Source organism: Sinocyclocheilus anshuiensis, unplaced genomic scaffold, assembly GCF_001515605.1.
Source record: "Sinocyclocheilus anshuiensis isolate Anshui unplaced genomic scaffold, SAMN03320099.WGS_v1.1 scaffold152, whole genome shotgun sequence".
Classification (NCBI taxonomy): domain Eukaryota; kingdom Metazoa; phylum Chordata; class Actinopteri; order Cypriniformes; family Cyprinidae; genus Sinocyclocheilus; species Sinocyclocheilus anshuiensis.
The window spans coordinates 2,469,348-2,493,970 of record NW_015555781.1 but is presented as its reverse complement, the minus strand read 5'-3'; the positions used below and the strand labels follow the sequence as shown (position 1 = coordinate 2,493,970).

The 24,623-nt window shown below is 36.8% G+C and overlaps 2 protein-coding genes across 2 annotated transcripts in view; both read left to right on the top strand.

The window, feature by feature from the left end:
* The window catches only part of LOC107674729 (guanine nucleotide-binding protein subunit alpha-12-like), a 30,174-nt gene extending 17,313 nt beyond the window's left edge, over nucleotides 1-12,861 (top strand). Inside the window, exons 3-4 of the mRNA XM_016468823.1 lie at nucleotides 9,502-9,552; nucleotides 10,282-12,861. Of these exons, the coding sequence (XP_016324309.1) occupies nucleotides 9,502-9,552; nucleotides 10,282-10,851 (621 nt within the window). The 3' untranslated portion in view covers nucleotides 10,852-12,861. The remainder of the gene's footprint in view (nucleotides 1-9,501; nucleotides 9,553-10,281) is intronic.
* Nucleotides 12,862-17,457: 4,596 nt separating this feature from the next.
* Nucleotides 17,458-24,462, top strand: LOC107674692 (eukaryotic translation initiation factor 3 subunit B-like). The gene is made up of 19 exons (XM_016468767.1): nucleotides 17,458-17,701; nucleotides 18,091-18,283; nucleotides 18,510-18,629; nucleotides 19,138-19,195; nucleotides 19,290-19,418; nucleotides 19,507-19,664; nucleotides 20,197-20,328; nucleotides 20,441-20,507; nucleotides 20,594-20,640; nucleotides 20,945-21,155; nucleotides 21,243-21,315; nucleotides 21,415-21,537; nucleotides 21,631-21,709; nucleotides 21,794-21,932; nucleotides 22,259-22,384; nucleotides 22,472-22,549; nucleotides 22,655-22,763; nucleotides 23,796-23,908; nucleotides 23,994-24,462. Exons 1-18 carry the CDS (start codon nucleotides 17,602-17,604, stop codon nucleotides 23,894-23,896), a joined length of 2,043 nt encoding a protein of 680 aa, XP_016324253.1. The 5' UTR covers nucleotides 17,458-17,601; the 3' UTR covers nucleotides 23,897-23,908; nucleotides 23,994-24,462.
* The last annotated feature ends 161 nt before the right edge of the window (nucleotides 24,463-24,623 follow it).

The window sequence follows — 24,623 nt, the reverse complement described above, 5'->3', positions numbered from 1 at the left end:
TGAGTGCCATCAAGTTTATATAATAGTGACTCTTTTTGGCTAGCCAGTTTTCTTTGCAGTGCAGTGAAAATAAATTTGAATGCCTGTCCACTGAAAAATCCATCACATTGGCGGCACGAGAATGTTCATGTCAGTTTGAACAGAAGCATTAAAAACTGCTTTTTCTAATTAAAATCTGACCAAATTAGTTTTTATCATTATGTGTGAACAGGCCTTAATAGTAATTGGAAAGAAGTTCACTGTCAGCTTTTTATTAAGTAAATATTTTCCAGATGACATTTTATACATTTTTCTCACGCATTATAGGTTTTATACATAAAAAGCTATACCATTTTAATTTGGTATAGCCTTGCATACTTGGATATCCTTGGCATCAATTATTGCAAAATTCTGTTTGGAAAAATACTTAAGGCTGAATAAATGATGAGAGAATTTTCATTTCCCTTTAAATCCCTTTGGATCACGAATGTTGCATATACTTCTCATTGAGGATATCTTCCATTTTTGGCTTGCGGCATCTAAATTTGTATCAGCACCTCCCTAGACTTTGTGCTTTTGTCAGTCCACTCTTCTTATTAAATCAATCCGGCTTCTCTCTCCAGCGGATGTGGCTGTGATTACTGCTGAACGTTTGTGGCTGCTGGTGCGGAGTGTGCTTAGTCAATAGTTGCCTGGTTTTTACACACTCTGTAATTAAAGTAAATCCGTCTAAGAGTGTGTGCAATACGCGGGCGTAGAAGAGTGCTGAGCTGTGGGAGATCTTTTCTCGCTGAGTGAGTCCTGCCACTCCTTTGGCTGCGGCCAAGGTAAATAATGCCCTATTGTTGCTCAGTTGACTCCCGGTCAACGGGTAACACGCTCCACCCCTACATAGCCAGACTTATTCATACAGCTGGGATATAGACACTGGACTGGGACATTCATAGCAGAGCCCGGTTTGAAATGCATGAGAAGTGAATAAATGGAGGAAACCCAGACACAATGTCATTCATGGTTCAGAGAGAGTTACGGTTAATTACTGCAGTTAATCGGTGGTGGCAAGATTGATGAAGGCATACTGACCAGATGTTTTGTGTGTTTTGGCCGAGATGTTTGCTGAGATCACTTCCAGAAAACATTTGATAAATTCCTCAGGTTTTTTTATTTATTTACAGAGAGCAAGAAAAAGCATGGAATGAGGCAGATGTAGACATTAGATAAATAGCTTTGCTACTAAATGGCCTTATGACATTATTGCTGCTTTCAAAATTGTTCATGTTCTTCCACTGAATTGTTTCACATAGCTAATCTATAAAAATAGCTTAAAAGCCATTTTAATACGTCCTCCATTTAGGGCATCCGGAAATGAAAATAGATATTTATATTTCACTATATTTAGATCATCTTTTCCATCTTTTCTAAATAAACACATAGGCCTACTGTACTTTTGGTGGCAGTCTTTGATGCACCTCACTTCTGTTCTTCTGAGTGTTTCTTGCAGATTGCAGTTTTACTTGCAGTAGGACAACAGGGTGAATCTAAAATGTGTGGGTGACATTTCACCCTCAAATCAAAGAAAAAAGCAATTTATTATTTATTGCATAAAGGGAATGAATTTTCCTACTTTTATTTTATGTTTTTACATTTGTGACATTAATGCTAAACATTTCCATTCGCATTACTGTAATTACTGTATTACAGTTAATATTATTAATACAAATTATTATTATTATTATTATATGATCATTACATTTAGCAAATACGGCCATAATGTATAATTACAGTTGTGCTCCGGCTGTACTTTACATTTTAAATAATATATCATTATTTTTTTCATATTACAGTAATGATAATGTAATGGGAGGGGCTTAATTGTCATGAAAATGTCACAATGTCACAAAAATTAGTTTATTAATTTAATTGATTTTTATTACAATTTTTTTTTTTTAAATGTGAAATGTTTTGTGAGATTCATCTGCGTCTGAGTAGAAAAGGCTTAAAAGGAGCTTGAAGAAAGTGAGCGGTGCGGATTGTTCTCTATGATGTATATTGATCACTAACATGCTTTTAGGTTCTCTTTTCTCTGCCGTGTGCCAGTGCTATTCCTTAACAAAAGATCATTTATAGACCTTGACCTGTAATCCAACATCTTAAACAGCTAAACTCAATGTTTCCAGATTCCTATCATTCCTACATCCCATTTCTTTCGCTTATTCTGGGCGTCATGTCCTCACTAACTTCACTATAACCCCTCATTTCTCAGAAGACAGAATGGAAGGGACGTGGCAGAATGGCTTTTGACTCTGAGAGGTGTCACTAGTGCATTCAGCCATATTCCTCTGGCTGCCCTGTCGTCTGTCATGTGCTATCTGCAGACAGACTGTCAGGAGCGATAAATGTACGCTCATTTTGGCCCGCTCCTCCAGTGTCCTATCTGTCTGTCTGCCCTATCTAGGCCATTATAGTACAACTTAGTCAAAGTACTCTACAGGCATTGCTGAGGTTTGATATGACAATGACAAACACTTCCATTGCCTTGACATTCCTAGGCTGGAGATTATACGCCAAAGTGGCTTACCAAGGTTATTTGACTTCTTATAATGGAAAATATGATTTTTTTTAACTTTTATTCAGAGACTAAAGAATCACACTTTTCAATGAAATGTTACATTTTAGGCACTAAAAAAATTCAATCTGGATAATCAAAAAATTTGCATACATTTTTGTTTCATTTCGCAAAGCTTGGTTTGAAGAGGCTTTTTTTCATTTTTATCCACCCTCATGACTTTCAATGACTTTCTTCTGTTTTGTGGAACGCTAAAGAAAACTTTTTTTTTAGTTACATGCTCTGCTTGCATGTGATTTCAATTAATGGAGATTTCAGATTTCAGCTGTAAAAATAAAAAGAAAAAGATTTTGGAGTCAAATCTTTTCAATGAATCAACCGAATTGGCTCACAAAATCAGTCTGAATGGTTTGTTCACAAATTGGTTCTCAAGTTCATCTCACGATCATCTCACCATTGTGATTCAGTCACAATGGTTATTAGTTTATAATGAATAACAATTTACATTTTGAATCAGTTTCTCACACATCACTATTGCATGACTTCAGAAAACGTGAAAAATAGTGTATAAGTCATGTGGGTCACTTTTTAAATATTTTTATAGTGCTTTTAGGACCTTATTGCAGTCTGAAAGCTCTGCATTCATTGAAATGGCACTGAAGGCATGATTCTTTAAAATGTCTCTTTATGTGTTTCATAGAAAAACGAAAGTCATATGAGTTTGGAATGACATGAGAAATACATGAGCCACATTATACACTACCAAAAATTAAGGGTCAGTAAGTTTTTTTTTTTTTTTTTTTTAGATTTAAGAATTAAATACTTTTATTCAGCAAGGACATTATTGAATGAATTGACAGTAAAGACATTTGTAATGTTACAAAACATTTCTATTTAATTTCTTATGAACTTTCTATTCATCAAAGAAACCTCTGAAAAAACAGAAAAATATTAATCAGCACAACTGTTTTCAACATTGATAATAATAAGAAATGTTTCTTGAGCAGCAAATCATCATATTAGAACGATTTCTGAAGGATCATGTGACACTGAAGACTGGAGTAATGATGATGAAAATTCAGCTTTGCATCACAGGAATAAAATACATTTTTATAATATATTAAAATAGAAAATTTTTGTAATAATATTTCAAAATATTACTGTTTTTACTGTATTTTGAACCTTGGTAAGCAAACATAATAAATCGTACAGACCCCGAACTTTTGAAGGTGTAACTTTTATATATGTGTGTGTGTGTGTGTGTGAATTTTATACAAAATGCATTAAATTTAGGTTCCAGGATCATGATTGTTCTCTGGAAATGATGGGCTCAGAGAGACATTGAACAAATTGAGATTCCTCCATCAGCATGTTCAGTAAAGCTCAGTACACAATTCAGTACCGCTTTCATGTCCATGAGAAAAGTGTGAGGATTAGCAATAGATATTAAGTTCTGAGCCCCTGTGAAACAGATGGTGAGTGGGCTGTTCTTACTGAAAACAGACCCAATGGGAGCACTGTATTGGAAGAGGAAAAACTGACTTTATAGGCAGCCATGTCCTTGGATGTTTGGCTGTTGTTGAAAACGTCATACTCCCACACAGTTTTTTTTGACTATTTTTTTTTTTTATTCCACCCGTCTGGTTTGTTTCCAGGCCTGTCTAGGGTCAGTCTCCCTGAGGGGCCACCATTAGGTGAATGGATAAGATATGAGCAGAACTGATTGAGGTGTGACACAGGAGAGAAAAGAGGAAAATACCCGCAGAGCCATAGAGTGCCCAAGGAGGAGCAAAAACAGCTGCTCGGCTCTTAGTCTCACACTTTTTACACATTCTCACATTACAGAGGACTTGACAGACTGTGTCTGCTGCTGAGGCCACACCACTGAGGTCACACTTATATTGAGTTGAGGAAATGATGACACTAGGGCTGCAACAACTAACTGATAAAATCAATATAAATCCATAATAAAATGATCAACAATTCAGCAATTATCGATTAGTTTCATATGTCTTTATTGATGACACTTTACAACAGTGAAGACCATCTTTCTATGAAAAAAGTGACTGAGCTACATCAGAAAAAATTTAACCAAATTTCCATTAGAGTATTTTATATTAAATGCTTCAGAGAAGGTCATAGACATATTGTTAGTTTCATGTGGCCATGTGTTTTTTAAAGCACATAACTCACTGTATTTTCTAAATGTTAGAAATTCAAAGTCAGGAGAGTACCGCATTGTTTAGAGCACAGCGGAGAAGTGCAGTGAATTAATTTAGATTTTTAGCCAGTCTTTTCAGGCGTGACATTTTGACCATTTACTATACTGAGAGCAGCTATGTGTCACTCTACTCTACTAGATACATATATTTGCCGAGGCTCTGGAGGGAACGAAGCTCCTTTAGATGCATTTGGATAGTCCAGAGAGACTCATCTATCAGTGTTGTTCCACTTAATTTATGTGGTATGTGCACCTAAAACATTTGAACTAAAACATTACATTAACAAAACTAAACAATATTAACAAAATAACATATTTTATATATGTTATAGTGCTGTCAGTGATTACTCGTATATTTTTTAATATACACTATGCAGTTTAAAAGTTTGGGATCAGTAAGGTTTTGTATTGTTTTTGCAAGATACCTCTTATCTTCACCAAGGCTGCATTTATTTGATATGAAATATTAGGTAATATTGTGAAATATTTTTGCAGTTTAAAATAAATGTTTACTATTTTAATATATTTTAATAAATTATTCCTGTGATGGTAAAGCTGAATTTTCAGCAGCCATTTCTCTAGTCTTCAGTGTCACATGATCCTTCAGAAATCATTCTAATATGCTGATTTGCTGCTCAAAAACATTTCTTAGTATTGATGTTGAATACAGTTGTGCTGCTTAACATGTAGAAATAGATTTTTGATGAATAGAAATTTCAAAAGAACTGCATTTGTTTGAAATAGAAATTGTTTGTAACATTATAAATGTCTGTCACTTTTGATCAATTTAATGCATCTTTGCTGAATTAAAGTAGTAATTTCTTACTGACCCCAAACTTTTAAATGGCTATGTACACATATATAATTTTAAACAGCATTAAGGCTTACAGCATTCGTTTTTTGTTTCTAGGAACACAGCTCATGTTATTGTTAACATACCTCTGGCATAATGTAAGTCTCCTAATTGTTTTCAGAGTTCCCTGACACTCCACACTCAATCCATTTCCGTTCTACTGGTCTCCTCCAATTCAGAAATCATAATAATAGTCTATCCGCAAAGATAAAAGGCGAGGTGTGCGGTTACAGCTAGATCAACAGTGTGGGAGCAGCCCGAGGTTCTGTGAAGTTCTGGAGGTGAAGGAGCTCCATGTGGGGGATTAATATGCTCGCATCCAAACCAAATAGGCAATCCCACTCCAAGAACCGGGAAATCAAGCTCTGTTTGTTTTGCATGAGGATTATTTACATAGTCTGATATTTACGAAGGCAAGGGCGGACATCATCACTGCAGAAGAGGGCTGTTTTTCTCTCTGAAATGAAAAGAAATTAATTTCGAAGTTTTGCTATTGACTTGATATTTTTTAGAAGACTGAAGGAGATATTTTGAATAATGTCTCAGCTCCTCTTTTCCAAAAAGTGAAAATGAATGAGGACTCCAAAAAATTATAAGGTTTTATATTGCAAGTCCCCCGGTTCATCACACAAAGCTATTGTATTGCTTCAAAGTGACATTTAAGTCAAGTCACCTTAAATGCTTAAATCTCATTTGCAAAAAAGGAACATACAGCTGAATCGCACTTTTGTAGATCGGCACAATACATTTCCTACTGAGAGCGAAATGAAAACATCCAGTGATATGTCTGTTCTTAGTCACTGTGGAACAGTTATCCACCAACAAAGCACAGCTGCTGGATCTGGCAGTTGAACATCACTTAAGTAAGATCTCCACTCAATGCCGAGGAAGGTTTTACTGTCAGATATAACAAAGTGTGAGGTGAAAAGAATCCCTGATGGACCCGCTGAAACTTTAGAAAAGCATTCATCCCTTCCACTCAGCTTTGTTCATACGAGCTCTTTCCCAAGACGACACCGATGCTGTTTGATCGAAACAGAGAATACGGCAAGATTTATCAGGGCTAGTTTTATGTCATGTGCTTCTCAAGATATTTTTTTTACCTAAATATGTTTTCCTTCAAGGCATTTCCCTTAGTTACTAAGCGACTGGGGTCTATATTTGAGTCAAGGGTCATAAGGGATGCCTTTAATTGGATCTCATTTCTGGAGACCTGCTGTTTATTTGAAGGGGACTGAGATTGAGATCACCGCTGGGAAAGGAAGGGGTTAAGGCCTCTGTACATGGCCGTGCTCAATCATGCTTCCCCTTACTCACTGCACAAATACCCATGGGCACACTTTCTTACATTGTGCTAAAGTTGTGGCGGTGGCCTGCAAGGCCTCAGCGTAGATCTTTCCCACACTCTCAGCAGGCCGTCATGTGCATGTTGAGCTCAGATGGAGGGAGGAGGGAGGAGGGAGACCTTAAGCTTTACTGGCCAATGACCTGCAGCATATACTTTTGTGCAGAGAAGGGACCAATCAGAGAGCTCAGATAAGGGTCGGTTGACAGTCCTGTGCTTTAGCGCTGTTCTACTGCAGCTTCTGACTATACTGCATAGGGATGAATTTACTATGCCAATATTTATATGCATTTATATAACTGTACTTTCAGTGTTTTGTCCATAACATTACATCACAATATACCCATAAAGTGATTAAAAAGACTGAAAAAAATATAAAGGATCAGTTGGTTCAGGATTATAGTAGCTTTGAATTTAGTTTTTATTTCAGTGCTGTTTTCAATTTGTACTTTTACTTCATTTAGTTTTGCTAGTTTCCACTTTTGACTTACTGTCACTTTATTTAGTGTTTATTTTAGTTGTGGTATTTTTGGGCAGCCCATGTTAATGTGTTAACTGTCACTGAAATATAACAATATAAAATCTAGGTGCATTTTTATGATTAATGAAGGTCATATGAGGTTTAAAATGTTGTAATATACTGTGTTAATCTAAAATTAAATGAATTCTGTGTTAATTTGTTTAGCTAGTTGTAGAGTCATTACAGTATATTTCAGTTTCAGTTTAATTCAACTGTATTTATTTCAGCTAACAAAACAGATTTTTTTGGGGGGGCTTTGTGCATTTTTTCCCCATTTTGATCATATAACTAAAAAAGACATTACTTAATTTAATAATGATATTTCAAAAAATAAAAAAGATTTACATTTTATATGTTGCCCATATAAAATATGTGTTATATATTACCCATATTAAATATATATGGGCAATATATAAAATATGAAATACGTATTTTTGAAATATCATTATTAAATGATATAATTATATGTAATTATGAATAAATATTTTTTTAATCATGTAAAGAATTATTGTGTGTGCATATTCTACAGAGAGATTGATAAAAGCCACAGGCGCTGCTATCAGATATCTATGTGATTTCCTGCCTGCGTGACATTAAACTCTGATGATGATGTGCCGTGTATGTGTGTTGTGTGTAGGGTTGGGGTGTTGGGCTTCAGTCTGTTATAGAGGGCCAGCGCGTTTCTACTAATCCCCTGTTTTCACACACAGCTGTTTCCTGTTGGGAACATGGGCCAGGCCAGGGGCCTTTGTGAGACACACACAAACTAGAGGACACAATTTGCTTTTCCAGACAATGTCCACTGAAACGCCAAGGCCGCAGTGTCTGCCATCCAAAAGCCTGCGTGAAAACAACTTTGTCAGGAAATAATGCTCAACACAGCAGTTTAGTTCATCTCTCTATTGCTTCATTCTAAGGAGTCTATTCTATTAAGACAGAACATGTTTTTTTTTTTTGGCTTGGAAAAGTCTGCAGATATTGGGCAATAAATGCAGTTATCAGTAGATTGTGGCTTATAAAGGCAGCAGACATAATTGATTCTTGGATGAGACCAGTGTGAACATGATGTACTGACTCCGATCACCCTGAGCTTCAGACGTCTCATCAGTCAGCTTTATTTATGGATTGGGCTTTGACTTCTGACCTGATTCTCCTGTAGTTATAGGAGTGAAAGTCTGAGCTGAGTTCAACACATAGAGCCTGCAGGCGTTCATGTGCCTGTTCATTTGTAATGTTTGGAAATTACAGGATCCATTTATTACAGCCAACGTTCTGTAATGTAAACAGACCTTAATGCAATGCGGTCATGACTGTAAAATGTGCTAATGTTCACTTAACCAAATTTTGGTCCAAGGGAGCAATACTTGAGAATGATTTTTCATCTGACTCCCTACAGCACTTTATGAAGTAACAGGAGATTATGAGCATTATGTGTAAAAGCTACATTATAGAGTTAACTGGAGTTCTACTGACAGGCACTATGTGATATGAGTGTTCTACATAGTTCTCAGACAAAGATAGGAACATCCTGTTACTTTTAGACTTTCCATTCCTGAATTAGAACAGCTTTTGGGATCGTGTTGCCTTATTTGTTTAAATAAAAATGTTAAAAGAGAGTTTTGCAAATAAATTACTATGTGAGAATAAGATTGTTTTTTTTTAAATAGATTTTTACTTACTTGCTTGAGTAGAAGAGCTACACTAGTTTGGGGTCTGTAGTATTTTTGAAAGAAGTCTTTTATGCTCACTAAAGCATATGCTCATTTTATGCTCATTTATTTATTATTTATATTAACACAATATAACAGCTTTCTATGTTAATTTATTTTAAAATGTAGTTTATTCAATGTAGTTTATTAATCCTTTAATCGATTACAGAACTGAAGAAATATATGTAATTATTATATTATTTGTTTAGTTTGTTCTGCTTCATTTAAATTAAATCATAAATGTGAATAAGCTGAAATGCCCATTATTGCGCAGAGTAAAACACTTTTTTGTGGTCTTTTTTTTACAGAGTGAATCAGTGAAATACTTCCTGGACAACTTGGATCGGATTGGACAACTGGTGAGTCATGATAACACAGCATTATTTATTAGTGCCAGTTCTGCATGCTATATGATCATTCAATGTTTTAATGATGATATATCTATTAAATAAACAAGGATAGTCATTTGGAAAGATAGTTAGTAAGAATAGTGTTTTTTATACACTGTTTCCCAGCAGAGCTGGTGACAATGAAGACTGGAGACACTGAAAATGAAAGTAAAATGGTCTCTTTGAGACTGATACTGGCCAAGGTAGCCAAGAACACATAGTGTGTCTCATATGAGTGATAAAAAAGGCCTGGAAGTGTTTTGTGTGAGCACGGAAACCAAGGCCAATGACAAAACAAATACATGTCAGTTTGGGTGGGATGTGGGGCCTATGAAAACTGCTTCAAGATCATTTTGTCTGCCCTTCTGGCAATTTTCATTAAGAGGTTATATGTTTATGACAAAAGATTTCCTGGGAACCACTCTTATTTTACTTTTGACCAAAAAATAGCAGAATGTTTAAGTATGTTTTAGGTTGCACAAATGGTTAAAAAACAAAACCCTAGTAGAACGCAAACCATAAAAAAACTCTAAAAGAGCTGTGCAAATAATAAGATTGTTAATAAAAATATTTAAGATAAATTTAGCAGAAGTAAACTGCTAAAAACTGTTTGATTTGTGCTAAAAAACACAATCATGCTATCTAATGATAAACAGTGTACTTGCTGTTGACTCAATTTTACTCAACCTTTTCTTACAGAATTATGTACCGAGCCGACAGGACATTCTATTGGCCAGGAAGGCCACCAAGGGAATTGTGGAGCATGATTTTGTCATTAAGAAGATCCCATTTAAGATGGTAGATGTGGGTGGCCAGCGCTCTCAGAGACAGAAATGGTTTCAGTGCTTTGACGGCATCACCTCCATCCTCTTCATGGTGTCCTCCAGCGAGTATGACCAGGTGCTGATGGAAGATCGCCGCACCAACCGCCTGGTGGAGTCCATGAACATCTTTGAGACCATAGTCAACAACAAGCTCTTTTCCAATGTGTCCATAATCCTCTTCCTCAACAAGATGGACCTTCTGGTGAAGAAGGTACGCAAAGTCAGCATTTGCAAACACTTTTCCGACTTCCAGGGAGACCCTCACCGACTGGAGGACGTGCAGACCTATCTTGTGCAATGCTTCAATCGCAAACGTCGCAACCGCAGCAAGCCACTTTTCCACCACTTCACCACTGCCATTGACACTGAGAACATTCGCTTCGTCTTTCATGCGGTCAAAGACACAATTCTTCAGGAGAACCTTAAAGACATAATGTTGCAGTGACTTTTACAGTAATCTGTTTTGCCATTGTTTGAGTCCGTTTCCCATCCTATTGCAGGAGGAAATGCCTTCTTGACTTCATTTGAACCAATTTTACTTTGACAACTGTGCAGGAGAAACATCATGGTGCAAAATGTACTTTGCATCGTGTGTTAGCTAATCATGTACTCCAATATCCAGTCCTTTATATTTGAGACATGGCGAATGAAAATGACATCAATCTCTCTTTGTCCACTCATTTTACTGTCCTCCTGTGAAACAGGAACTTTGAAGACACCTTGGATTGTAGAAAAGCCAAGAACATTTGAGGGTATTACAGTTTGTCGGTGCAAAGAAAATGAAGCAGACTGATAATCAATCGTTATCGAGTATTTTCACCTCTTTCCTCAAGGATAAACTCAATGCACAATATTACACTGGCTCATCTCCCAAACAACATCCTAAAAATAAATCGCAAACCTGCACTGAACATCCTGTTTGAACAAGTAGTTAATTTCATGTCACTTGACAGGTTTAGTTTTTATGTTTAATCTAACATTTAAATCACATTTTGCTTTATCTATACTTGTAAGTTTATAGATGACATGCAAAATTCTCATTAACAACTAAGCAGGGTTTTTGTACATAGAGTGAATAGGAGCTTTTGTACATGTTAACTGTCTCTTCTGCTTTTATGTGTCTCTTCACATTAAGCTACAAGCTTTGAAATATAGAGAAGGGTCAAATCACTGGTTATGCCTAACACCACTAATAATGCATTAATGGTATTCTTAAAGTGTCATTATTGCACAGCATATGTACTTTATGAGTATAAATATGATGTTAATCCTCTTGAAATGTATGTAACCTGTGTAGCTAATGACTTTACAAGGAGTCAACCTGATGTTGTTTGGGGACTGAGTTTTATTCTCTGGATCTTGATGAATGTCTGCTGTGAACAGCTGTGTGCTTTTGGTTTTAGCTGGAGTTGCGATCCCGGACGAGCCCCCGATTTGTTGCGCCCATGTTGTGATATATTCTTTTGAACTACTTCATGAACGGGGGGGTGAAGTGACTTCCTGGTGATGTCTGCAAATGCTAAGAAGAATTTGTTGTGGGAGGTGGCACAGATTGATCCATTTTCCAGAGATCTGGTTTTGTCATCAGAGGTAGTCGCTGACTCACTGTATTCTTGGAGGATGCACGGTTTCAATTTCAGTGCAGGTGTCACTTGTCAGAATTTTGTTTTGTGTTAAGGGAAAGCTTGAGATATGTTATCAAGTAGTTTTCAAGTTTTAACAAGAGCATCAAGCCCTTTTCTTGCATTCTTTCTTGTTTGTGGACTACAATGAAAACTGTGACTCATTTCTTGCAAAACAACATTGACATGTGCCCTAAAGGTTTTTAAATTCTGTCCTTCTTCATAATCACAGCAGTGCCATGTTGGCTTACTGAAAGTTGGCAGGAAGAGATTTGATTTGAGATATTGGACACACCCTAAACCTTTGTCCCTGACAGCTCTTCCCAGTGGGAGCAAAACACATGCATTTACTGGAAGATCTCTGGCTCCTCTTGTGCACATAAAGAAGCCGACTGGATTCTTTAATTCAAGGCTCTTTTAAGACCACAGATCCATTGGGAGAGTTTGAAAGTTAAATAGCGGAAAAGAAAAGCAGACACAGTATGAAGGCTGTTAAAACTTGCAATCAAGATAAGCATATGGCATGTAATTAATTTGATATCAATTATATTTGGGGAATAATAATCAAAGAAACTATTTCCAGTTGCAATTTCAAGCTACTGAAGGTGATTTAACTACAGTATTTAAGTTACATTAGCTGCTCTGGTGTTTTGTCCCTCTTAGGATCTCAAGAGTGTCACTATTAACAGGATGTCTACTTCAACACTCTTTCAGTGTTTTACTGTACTTTTTCAACTTTCAAATTTTGCTTCCCTAAAGTTTTAAGTATCCAGTGATTGTAAAAAAGTGTGAAATTCCAGATTTTAACTTCATTATGTGTGTTTTGTATATAAGAACTGTTTAAATACAATAAAATGTTGAGTTATACTTTTGGGCTTCTTCTTATACAACTGCATATTGCAACTTAATATGCACTGTAAAAATATGCAGTTTAATTTACAGTAAAAACAGGAGGATTTGGTTGCCAGATATACACAGTAAAAGGTATTACGGGATAGAATATAGTGTCTGTATGTAAGTGATATTAATATACCATTCAAAATCAGCTTTTTGACCTTAAAATGTAGTGATAATCACCATGATAATACAGATTGTACACTAGAATCCACGTGATCCACATGATGAATCAGAGTTCATTGTAAGAGACCAATACTCATATATAGATGAAGTACAGGGACATTGACACAAAGTCTAAACACCAACACAGATGACACAAAATTAACACAATAAACATTCACTCAAAAACTAAAATGTAACACAAATGCTGATAACAAAAACCAGAAGATAATGGGAATGTCCTTTTTACAACTTATCACAACCCCCAGTAAATTGATCAAACAAATCTAAACAAAAATGAACTTAAAATCAATCATAGGCAATGTGACAGATGAATTTACATCCAAATACTACAGTTTGATTGGACAATCAGCCTTTGACATACAGTATATTACCAGAGCTGCATTTCATTATTTGCATTTAGCTTTGTTTATTCCCTGGCCTGTTGTGAGAAAGGATACGACTCATTTTTGGGTCACATCCCATTGGTTGAGAACCAATGATATAGGCCAGTAGGCTTTGTATATTAGAAGATAAATGATCTGACATTAATGTTGTTTCTGTATCTTATTACTATTAACTTTCTGGTGTCTTATTTGTGTGTACAGTTTAAAAATGTTGTCTTCCCATATATGAAAAACTGAACTGTCTCCACACTGTGCATTTCCTGCACATGGCTTTAGAAGCAAGTTCAAACAAAGACAAATAAACAGAGGTTATGCAAGAGTTAAGTGGCAAAGGAAGTGTTACCCTCAACTGGGGCCTGTGCTCAGTAAGTACTGTTTTAACTTGAAGCTTAGATTCATCTTTTTCGAAAAGCCACCCGTCTTTGCAACCAGCTATTTTAGGTTTTATTGTCATATAAGAGTTGCTGAGAACATTTCCTTTCCTGTGAGGGAGCTAATGTTTGACTCTCCGAACAAAGAGGTCCTATTATGGTAAGACACATCTAAACAAACATTCCCCATGTAACCCTTGACAAATCCTCTGCTCAAGCAAGAAGATAATGTCTAAGCACACAAAGTGCCTTTTCTGGGCTGACCATGGCTTATTTGCGTGAGGTAAAACTCATGACTTGTGTTATACTTACATTTCCTCCGGGCTGCCTTTCATTGCACTTCAAAATTGAATGCTGATATTTAGTAATAAATAAGGGCAGCAGTCATTGCCAGACTGTTTAACAATGTTTCAGTCTGCCCTTTATTTTAATCTGCCTGCTAGGCCTGTGTTGGGCTTTCAAATACACATTCAATTGTGATTTTTCCAGTATTAAGGAGTGAGAGAAAATGTCAGTTCTGACATTAGCTTGAAAAGATGTGCCTACAGGAACTTTACTGTTAGTATATAATCACAACTGTAAACAAAAAAATGCTAGAAGAACACAGATCATTATGCAGATGGCCAGAGTTTGTCCAGACAGAACAAATCATCTGACTCATGTATGACTGGGAAATGTCTCACTAACTGAAGACAAACCATATGAACTTCAAACGCCTTGCAACAAGAGCGCCCACTATTGGTTATGTGTAAAGAGGCGTTTGTCTACTAAAAAGACCCCAACTTGAAAATCTCCTTTAGAACATGGTTTTAAACATAGCAAGAGGGAAAAGAAACAAAAAGGAATTTAAACATACAATGATTCTTATACTTTATTCATTTTTATTTTTGATCTATAAAGGTTATAAATAAAATTATGTCCAATATCAAGTTAATTGTTTTTGCTTGCAGAAGATTTTTTTTTTCATTTGGTTATCATTTATTTATAAAGAAATTAATACTTGTATTCAGCATGGATGCATTGAATTGATTAAAGGTGACAGTAAAGACATTTATAATATTGCAAATCAGTCTGATTTCAAATGAATGCTATTCTTTTTAACTTTCTATTCATTAAAGAATTCTGGGGAAAATCGTTTTCACAAAAATATTATGCAGCACTACTGATTTCAATATTGGTAATAATAATAATAATAAATGTTTCTTGAGCAGCAAATCAGCATATTAGAATGATTTTTGAAGGATCACGTGACACTGAAGACTGAAGTAATGATGCTGACAATTAAGCTTTGCAGCATAAATTACATATTAAAATATAATGGAACAGAAAATATTGTAATAATATTTCATGATATTGCTGCTTTTACTGTATTTGTGGTCAAATAAATGCAGTCACAAAAGACTTCTTTCATAAATCGTATATATAATATACTAATTCTAAAATGTGTACATAAAATGATTGAACTTTAACAATATCTGCAATACATTTATGTTAGTTCTGTTCTGTTTACCCTGGGGGGTTATTGCTGCTCTCCCTGCTCTCATCCATGCTAGGCTGCATGGAGGCGCAGGGAGTTCTTGCCCAGAACAGAACCATACCGCCAATCCAAACTGTATGCTAATTGTCAATCATCTTTGTGTGTTGCAGTTATGCCCTGAGGATGTATTTGAAAAATAACTCTCTTGTAATGTTCCCAGCCACCCCGAAGATTAAAGGGTCTCATTTCCACATCATTAGGCTTCACCCTTCCAGTGCATTTAAATGTTATGTCACTGGAAAAAAACTTACAATGTGTACCACACATCTGTATATTACACTCGTTTACCATCAGAGAACAGTGGGGTACAGGTACAATACTGTTACCCAAAATGTGGTACAGTGGTATGAAAGGAGACTATTAGGGTACACAAACGAGCCTTGAGATGAAACAAATGAATAAATTCATCCCACTGTAAAATAACATTCATACCAAGTTTATGTATTTGTCATATGCAAAAATAAACTTCTCATTCTTTTGGATCTTAGTTCAGCCTTTGATACTATTGACCATGCATAGTTACTTAATTGTCTTGAAACTGTATTTGGTTTATCAGAGACAGTTCTTGGCTGGTTCAGGTCCTATCTTACTGACTCGCAGTCAATTTGTTTTTATGGGTGGCTATAGATCCAAGGTTGGTCCTGTTCATACAGGTGTCCCACAGGGGTCAGTATTGGGTCCCTTACTTTTTAGTATGTATATTTATTTACCCACTTGCTCAACTACTAAGATCTCTTGACCTTAATTATCACTTCTATGCTGATGATACTCAGATGTATCATTCAAGACCAGGTCAACATGTGGACGTTGTGCATCTTTCTAACTGTATTACTGAGATCAAGAATTGGATGTCTAATAGTTTTCTGTCTTTAAATAGTTCCAAAATGGAAGTTATGCTCCTCGACTCTCCCTATCAACTGCGAAATGCTGGTTCTCTTACTTTGTCTTTTGATGGTGTTGCCTTGGAGTTTCAAAGAAACGTAAAAAATCTCGGAGTCATCTTTGATGCTTCGTTGTCATTTGAGCCTTTTGTGCAGAATATGGTTAAGACATCCTTTTTTCACCTCAGAAATATAGCATGTTTACGTCCTATGTTGTCCTTCTCAGTTGCTGAGAGGTTGATACATTCTTTTGTGTTTTCACTTGTTGACTACTGTAATGGTCTTCTTGCTGGAGTATCTAAATCCTCCATTAACAAACTTCAATACTTACAAAATTCGGCTGCTAGAATTCTGTCTGGGGCCAAGTCTGGTGATCATATTACCCGTTTTGGAGTCTTTGCACTGACTCCCTGTCAGGTACCATATTGATTTTTAAAATCCTTATGCTAACATATAAGGTTTTGCATGATCTAGCTCCTCAGTACTTGACTGACGTTTTAATGCCTTACACACCATGTCGTAATCTGCGTTCCTTTCAGAGTGGTCTCTTGTTCCCAAGACACGGTTTCGTTCCAGGGGTGATAGAGTATTTTCTTCTTATGCTCCTAAGCTTTGGAATTCTCTCCCGGCAAACATCAGGGAAGCATATTCACTAGTGACTTTTAAATCTCTTCTTAAAACATTATATTTTAGGATTGCTTTTACTTGATTATTCATTTTATTTAGCATTGTTTGTTGTATATTTATTGTATTTAAAGTGTGCTGTTTTCTCTGATGTGATGTTTGCTTGTAACGCACTTTGAGAAAGCAACTTTTAAAGGCGCTATATAAAATAAATGTATTATCTATCTATCCTCTCTGTCTGTCTGTCTATCTATCTATCTATCTATCTATCAGCTTTTGCATACTATAGTAGTTCAGTACGCATATTCGGACGGGAGGTACTTGTCACATGAACAGGAAGCACAGGGAGATAAGCAAAGGGAAAGACCACGTTGATGATAAAAGGGGTCATGCATGTCATATTTTATAGTAAAATTACACATTTAGCACATTTGGACCACAGGAATAACATTATAAGGACATATACTATTATTTAAAGTCAAAAAGTCATCTTGCTCTTAAATTTATGTTGTGCATTACTACGAAACCCGCGAAACCCTCACCCGCTCTCCGCACACATGGTACGGTCCTTCTCTCGCTCGCGGTGGTTGGCGCCGGCTGCTTTGCACATGGCCGAGTGAGTACAATCTCTGGATTCATGCAGTGAAATTTACCAACACCTTTTCACACGCCCAGACTGACAGAAGTCGATCTCTAAATGCGAGATACGGATAATATGGAGGCCGAAATGGAGTATGACGACGGAGAAGAGCCTTCGTTCAGTGATCCGGAGGATTTCGTGGACGACAGTGATCAGGGTAAGAGAGGCCTGCGCTTTAGCCCGCCTGCTAACGGGATATGAGTCACATGCTAAACCCTAAAACTCAACGTGTCAGCCCGATACTAACACAAACACCCTTCGGATTCATTGATTAGGTATATATGATGCAGCTTAACTGCTCCGTTTTAGATTAAACACTTTTTATTCCAGTTAACGCTTCCGTATTTCAGTTCAGCATGTGCTGCGCGAGCAGGACAAAAGCGTTAGGGAAACAGACGCGCGCGTCACAGCAGCGCTGGTGCATTGTGTCAGCAGCTTTTTTGCTCTTGAATTCAGAAAGTTAAGTGTAGTGCTGTAACATCTGTTTGTCCGTGGCATGTTTAAGATGCTGATGTGGCTTGTATTGGATGGTTTCTCCGTATGCAGAGCTGCTGGGGGATGTTCTCAGGGATAAACCTCAGGAGGCAGACGGCATCGACTCGGTCGTTGTGGTGGATAATGTTCCTCAGGTTGGTCCAGAACGTCTGGAGAAACTCAAGAACGTCATCCAGAAGATCTTCTCAAAGTTTGGCAAAATCACCAATGACTTCTATCCAATCGCAGATGGAAAGACCAAGGGGTAATTTTTGGCTTCGTCGTTGATCATTTTTTTTTTATAGCTGATATTATACACTGTTTGGCCTGCTATTAAAAAGGATATGAATATTAGAAATAGATGCATGGATAATAGTGCTTTTGCAACATATTATATATGTTAATACTGACTAATACGATCTTTGATATGGAAAAACATGATAGAATAATGTTATTCTTTGAATTTTAATTAATGTGCTTCGTCTTCACAGGTACATTTTCCTGGAGTATTCTGCACCAAGTCATGCTCATGAAGCTGTGAAGAGCGCTGATGGATACAAGCTGGACAAGCAGCACACTTTCCGTGTCAACCTGTTCACAGACTTTGACAAGTATGTTATCTTTAATTGTGCTGTTATTTGACAGCATTTGCGAATAATGTATTACGTCTGAAATAGAGGTCAACCGATATGCATTTGTTGGTTGCTGATGCCAATACGTTAGAGCAGTGGTTCCCAACCCTGGTCCTGGAGGCACCCCAACACTGCATGTTTTGCATGTCTCCTTAATCAAACACACCTGATTCAGGTCATCAGCTCATTAGTAGAGACTCCAAGACCTGAAACTGGTGTGTCAGAGAAAGGAGACATGCAAAATGTGCAGTGTTGGGGTGCCTCCAGGACCAGGGTTGGGAACCACTGCGTTAGAGAACAGTGTGGCCGATATAGATGATATCACACTGTTCACACACTATATCAGCATAGTAAATGACACATTCTGCAATTTAAAATGTAAAAATAAAAGTCCTGTTTTACTGGCCAAAGAGAAGAAAAATGTAGTAATTGTGGTAATGAAACAATGCTAAATAACTGACCAATCAAAAGTGTCTCATCTCTGTAGGTACATGTCAATCAGTGATGAGTGGGAAGCTCCTGAGAAGCAGCCCTTTAAAGATTTTGTGAGTAGTGTGATTGTGTGTAATCCAACCCTGCAATACACTAACATGCGTTTAAATTTGTGTATTCGTTTGATATTTGGTCTTTTGGTTTCAGGGGAATCTGCGTCACTGGCTGGAGGATCCTGACTGTCGTGATCAGTACAGCGTAATCTATGACTCTGGTGAAAGAACAGGCATATTTGCTAATGATGTCAAGGAACCTATTGAAGTAGAGGAGAGAGCGGTGAGTTCACCCATTCATCTTTAAAATATGATAACAGTGTGGCCGTGCGTACTGTATTCAGTATCTTTTTGTTACGTTTTGCTTGTAGCGCTGGACCGAGACATACGTGCGCTGGTCTCCAAAAGGCACCTATCTGGCCACATTCCATCAGAGAGGCATTGCTCTCTGGGGCGGTGAGAAGTTCAAGCAGATCCAGAGGTTCAGTCATCAGGGGGTTCAGCTCATTGATTTCTCACCTTGTGAGAGGTATGTCATGGACTCGTGTAGAAATGGGTTCATATTGTTTCAATCTTTGTTTGTTTATTTATAAACGCAAATATATAGAGTTGATGAGATTAAAAGAAAACCTAAATTATTACGTATTATGCACAATGTTTACTCGATTTACTAAAAAAAAAAAAAAAAAGACTTTGTTTATATTAAACTAGCACCTGGAGGGACATTAATATTTTGTAATAAAAAATGTTTTCATTTTAATTTGAAAGTTTTATTTATTTGAAAATATGATTAAAAAAATATTTATTTTATTTAAAGTAATGATTTTTTGTGGTTAGCAATAATAACCCTGGTTGTCAGTCAATGGTGACAGTATCAAAATAACCAAATAACAGCAGATGAATCGTTCATTCACTACTTCATATATTTTAAAGAGATCTTTAAACTAGGAGAATATTTTCCAGTGTATCATTGTGTATTACATTGTACAGTCAGATGATTTTATTATTATACTTTTTTTTTTTTTGCTATTACACATTTTTAATGTAATTCGTTTTTGCAGATATGTTGTAACATTCAGCCCTCTTATGGACACTAAAGATGACCCGCAGGCCATCATCATCTGGGATGTTCTCACAGGACAGAAGAAAAGAGGCTTTCACTGTGAAAGCTCTGCCCACTGGCCAATTTTCAAGTAAGTGTGGTCTGAGTTGATTTTAAGAATACATGTTACCAATTTGATTACAGTCAAACTATAACATATAATGTTTAATATAAGTACGTAATCTAAATCTTGTTCTGTTCAGGTGGAGTCCAGATGGGAAGTTCTTTGCCCGAATGACGCAGGACACACTGAGCATCTATGAGACACCAGTAAGTGTCCTGTGATAGAGATAAAAGGTTTGAGAATTTGAGAGTTCAGTTGTTTAATTAACAAATCAAATATTCTCCTTTTCTAGTCAATGGGTCTTTTGGACAAGAAGAGTTTGAGGATAAATGGAATTAAGTGAGTAAAATAAAGCAATTAATAACATAAATACACTACTGTTCAAAACCCTTGGGTGTTTTTAAAAGAAGTATCCAAGGCTGCATTTATTTGGTAAAAAAACACAGTAAAAGCAATAATATTATGAAACAATTAGTACAATTTTAATATATTTTGAAATGTTATTTCTTCCTGTGATGTCATAGCTGAATTTTCAGCATCATTACTCCAGTCTTCAGTGTCACATGATCATTCAGAAATCATTCTAAGTACTAATCCCATTTTTTGGACATATTTCAATGTAAAATGAATTTTATGTTTGCAGGGATTTCTCTTGGTCACCTGGTGATAATATAATTGCATTTTGGGTTCCTGAGGATAAGGACATCCCAGCAAGAGTAACACTCATGCAGCTTCCATCCAGGAATGAGATCAGAGTCCGCAACCTGTTTAATGTTGTGGACTGCAAACTTCACTGGCAGAAAAACGGAGACTATCTCTGTGTGAAGGTGGACAGGACACCCAAAGGAACACAGGTATGAGAGTTGCTTTGAAACTGTGCTTTGACACTAAACTCAAATGTTTCCTTTTCACGGATTTGCTCAATTTCTTTTCTGCCTTAGGGCGTTGTCACCAACTTTGAGATCTTCAGAATGAGAGAGAAGCAGGTACCTGTGGATGTGGTGGAGATGAAAGGTAAAGTAAGAAGGATCTTGAGACATTATGTTGCCATTTCTTGTTTCTTACTGTCTTTAATACCTTCTCTTGGTTCTGATTTCTCTGCCTATCTTAAAGAGAGCATCATTGCCTTTGCTTGGGAACCAAATGGCAGCAAATTTGCTGTGCTACATGGTGAATCTCCCAGAATCAATGTATCATTCTACCACGTGAAGAACAATGGCAAAATTGACTTAATAAGTAAGTGTTCCCATTGTGAATGCATTACTCTTTACAAATATTTTTTATACATGTATGTGATCTAAAAGGTTACCAAAAAATTTATTGTTCCAGAAATGTTTGACAAGCAACAGGCAAATAGCATCTTCTGGAGTCCACAGGGGCAGTTTTTGGTGTTGGCTGGGTTGAGGAGGTCTGTACTCATTAAATGTGCTGTTTGTTTGTACTTTCTTTTAGAGTGGTTCATTCGTATGATTTTCTGTGTTTCATCCTATAGCATGAATGGAGCTCTTGCTTTTGTGGACACGTCAGACTGCACCATGATGAACATCGCAGAGCATTACATGGCCTCGGACGTAGAATGGGACCCCACTGGACGATATGTTGTGACGTCTGTCTCCTGGTGGAGCCACAAGGTGATTTATCTGATTCTATTGGAAATATATATTAGTGTTGACAAAAGTACCCACATCGGTACCAGTCGGTACTGAATTTTTAAAAATGTGACAATACCAGCATTTCCCGCTAGCATTTTGAGTGGATTCTTAAACACCTCTGATTGGCCATTGTGTTCACACGCTTAACAGATATATCTGTGATTGGCTGCAATGATCAATACCAATATAATTATTGGATTTTCATTCAGAAAATATGATGCAGGGAAGTGTTTATTATTCTTTTATGTGGACTGAAAATGCATATCATGCCTTTGTATAAATTGATTTTATTTTTTTAAATTTAGGTGGACAATGCCTTTTGGCTGTGGACATTCCAGGGCCGTCTGCTGCAGAAGACCAACAAAGAGCGTTTCTGCCAGCTCCTGTGGAGGCCCCGTCCACCCTCTCTACTGACTCAAGAGCAAATAAAGGTGAGAAGGGGTCAGATGCAGGGTCTCTCTCATTACTCTGTCAAGCAGAGTGAACTCTAATCCCACTATACTTTTTGAAATCCACAGCTCATTAAGAAGGACTTGAAGAAATACTCCAAGATCTTTGAGCAGAAAGATCGTCTCAGTCAGTCCAAGGCATCAAAGGTATGAAATTGATGTGTTGTTGTTTTTTTCCTAGGATGCACACAGTATTTATATGTGGATCAAAGGTCAGTGCTCAAATTTAAATGAGTGCTTTGTGCTTCGCAGGAACTGGTGGACAAGAGACGTTCCATGATGGAGGACTATCGCAAATACCGTGAGAGAACCTTTGACATGTACAACGAGCAGAAACCTCTCCGCCTTGAACTCAGAGGAGGTAACTAATGCAGAGAGCAGCTCTGTTCAACAATGAGTTTTATTGACCATCAGTGACATCTCTTAGGCTGCTTTGCAAAGCACAGTTTCAATGCCTTTTTCTAGAATAGACCCGTTGCATTAATTATGTGTTATCAGTTTGCAATGAATTGATCCAACCACGATTTTTTGACATAACTGCAATGTTTAATCTTTAAGTTATGTAATCACTTTGCCGGTCAAATGAAGAACTTTTATGCTCCAAATACTATATATCAACCGGAGGGCCTTAGTAAAACTTCTAAGGGGGCCTCGAGATGATTTCTAGATTTGTAAATTAATAGTCTTATATCACAATGGGCATTTTTATACATTATATGAAAATAAATTTTTATAGTTATGCCAAGGTTTAAAATATTGTATCAGGTAGAAATTGTGAAGAAAAATAATGGTAAAAGTCATTATCCTTAATCATTCACATATTGTTGTGGATAATGGGTTGAGGAACACTGCTATAAATTCATATAAATGTAGCATTTATACCAGTTAGATGTCTCTCTCTAGTGCAGTGGTGTGTTTTTAGCCAGTCATTGGTAAATGCTAACTGCTGCACCATTGGACCTAATTATCTGTCATATGTACGGCCTTTCTCAGTAGGTTTAAAATGGTATATTTGAACATTCTTGGTTCTGCAGAAAAAAGGTAATCAACGTTTGCGTTACCATAGATATGCAGCCATTCAGTCTGGTTGACAAACATTTTGGGCTGTTTTGTCATGCCTCTTGTTTTAGTATTTTTATACTTTATTCATGGCATTCCCTATGTGTTATTGGTTTATAAAGTCTAATAGGAAATTGTGCGTTTTGTTTAATTGCTCAAAATGAATTTGGCAGTGCATTTAGCTTGCAGTATAATAATAATACAAAATTAGCACAATTGACAATCACAGTGATGACTTTTTTGCCAACAAAAATGTAATGATTGTGACAGCCCAACTCTAGAGATTGAGTATGGGACTATTTTAGTAATCACTGTATTTTCTGATCTCTTCTAGGAGTGGACACTGATGAGCTGGACAGCAATGTCGATGACTGGGAGGAAGAGACCATTGAGTTTTTCATCAATGAAGAAATTATTCCCATTGGAGATCTTTAATTCCAACAGCAGGTACTGTGTGTGCAGCAATATGACTCTGATAGGCTATTTGAAATACCTTGGTACAGTCATAATTATTTTCTTTTCTTATTTTCAGTATCCGTTTTTAGTGGAGGAGTGTGGACTATCATTGGAGAAAAAATTGAAGGATCCCCTATAAGAGTTTTCCTTGTTATCATCAGTCAAGTGTCTCTTAATACTGGTCACTGCGGAAGGAGAATTTTGTGCCACTGTTGACTGCTGCTTTTTAACAAAATCATCCAGCTCTGGGAGAATCCGCCCTGCCAACATCATTCAGGCCTGCTCTTGGTGGATCTGATCGTAACGCGTTCCTGTTCTTGCCTTTGGTTGATCTACCTCATCATAAGGGTGTTACCATGGCACAATATGCCAAAAACTGTTTTTACATCTCACAGAAGGAAAACATGTTGTTTCCTAAGATTTTCCAAAAGGCGAACTTGTACTCTAGTGTGCGAAAATGGCACTACAGTGGTCTGTATCCTCCTCCATTCAGATTACCTGATATTAAATGCACAACAAGGGAATAAAGTTTAACTGAAATTCAAGCGTTTGTTGTTTTTCTCTCTCAAGGCAAAAGAACATGATGCATATGATTGCAAAACGTTTGTGATGCGTCATTTCCTCGCGCTGTCTAGTGCTAACTTTGGCTGATGAAGATGTGTATGGTCCAGTGCAGGGGTAGGCAAGTTCGGTCCTAGAGAGCCGC

Coding starts and splice junctions, on each gene's coding strand:
- LOC107674692 (XM_016468767.1), top strand. CDS start 17,602: ATGCGAGATACGGATAATATGGAGGCCGAAATGGAGTATGACGACGGA. Junction 17,702..18,090: donor CGTGGACGACAGTGATCAGG/GTAAGAGAGGCC, acceptor CTCCGTATGCAG/AGCTGCTGGGGGATGTTCTC. Junction 19,196..19,289: donor AGCAGCCCTTTAAAGATTTT/GTGAGTAGTGTG, acceptor TTTTGGTTTCAG/GGGAATCTGCGTCACTGGCT.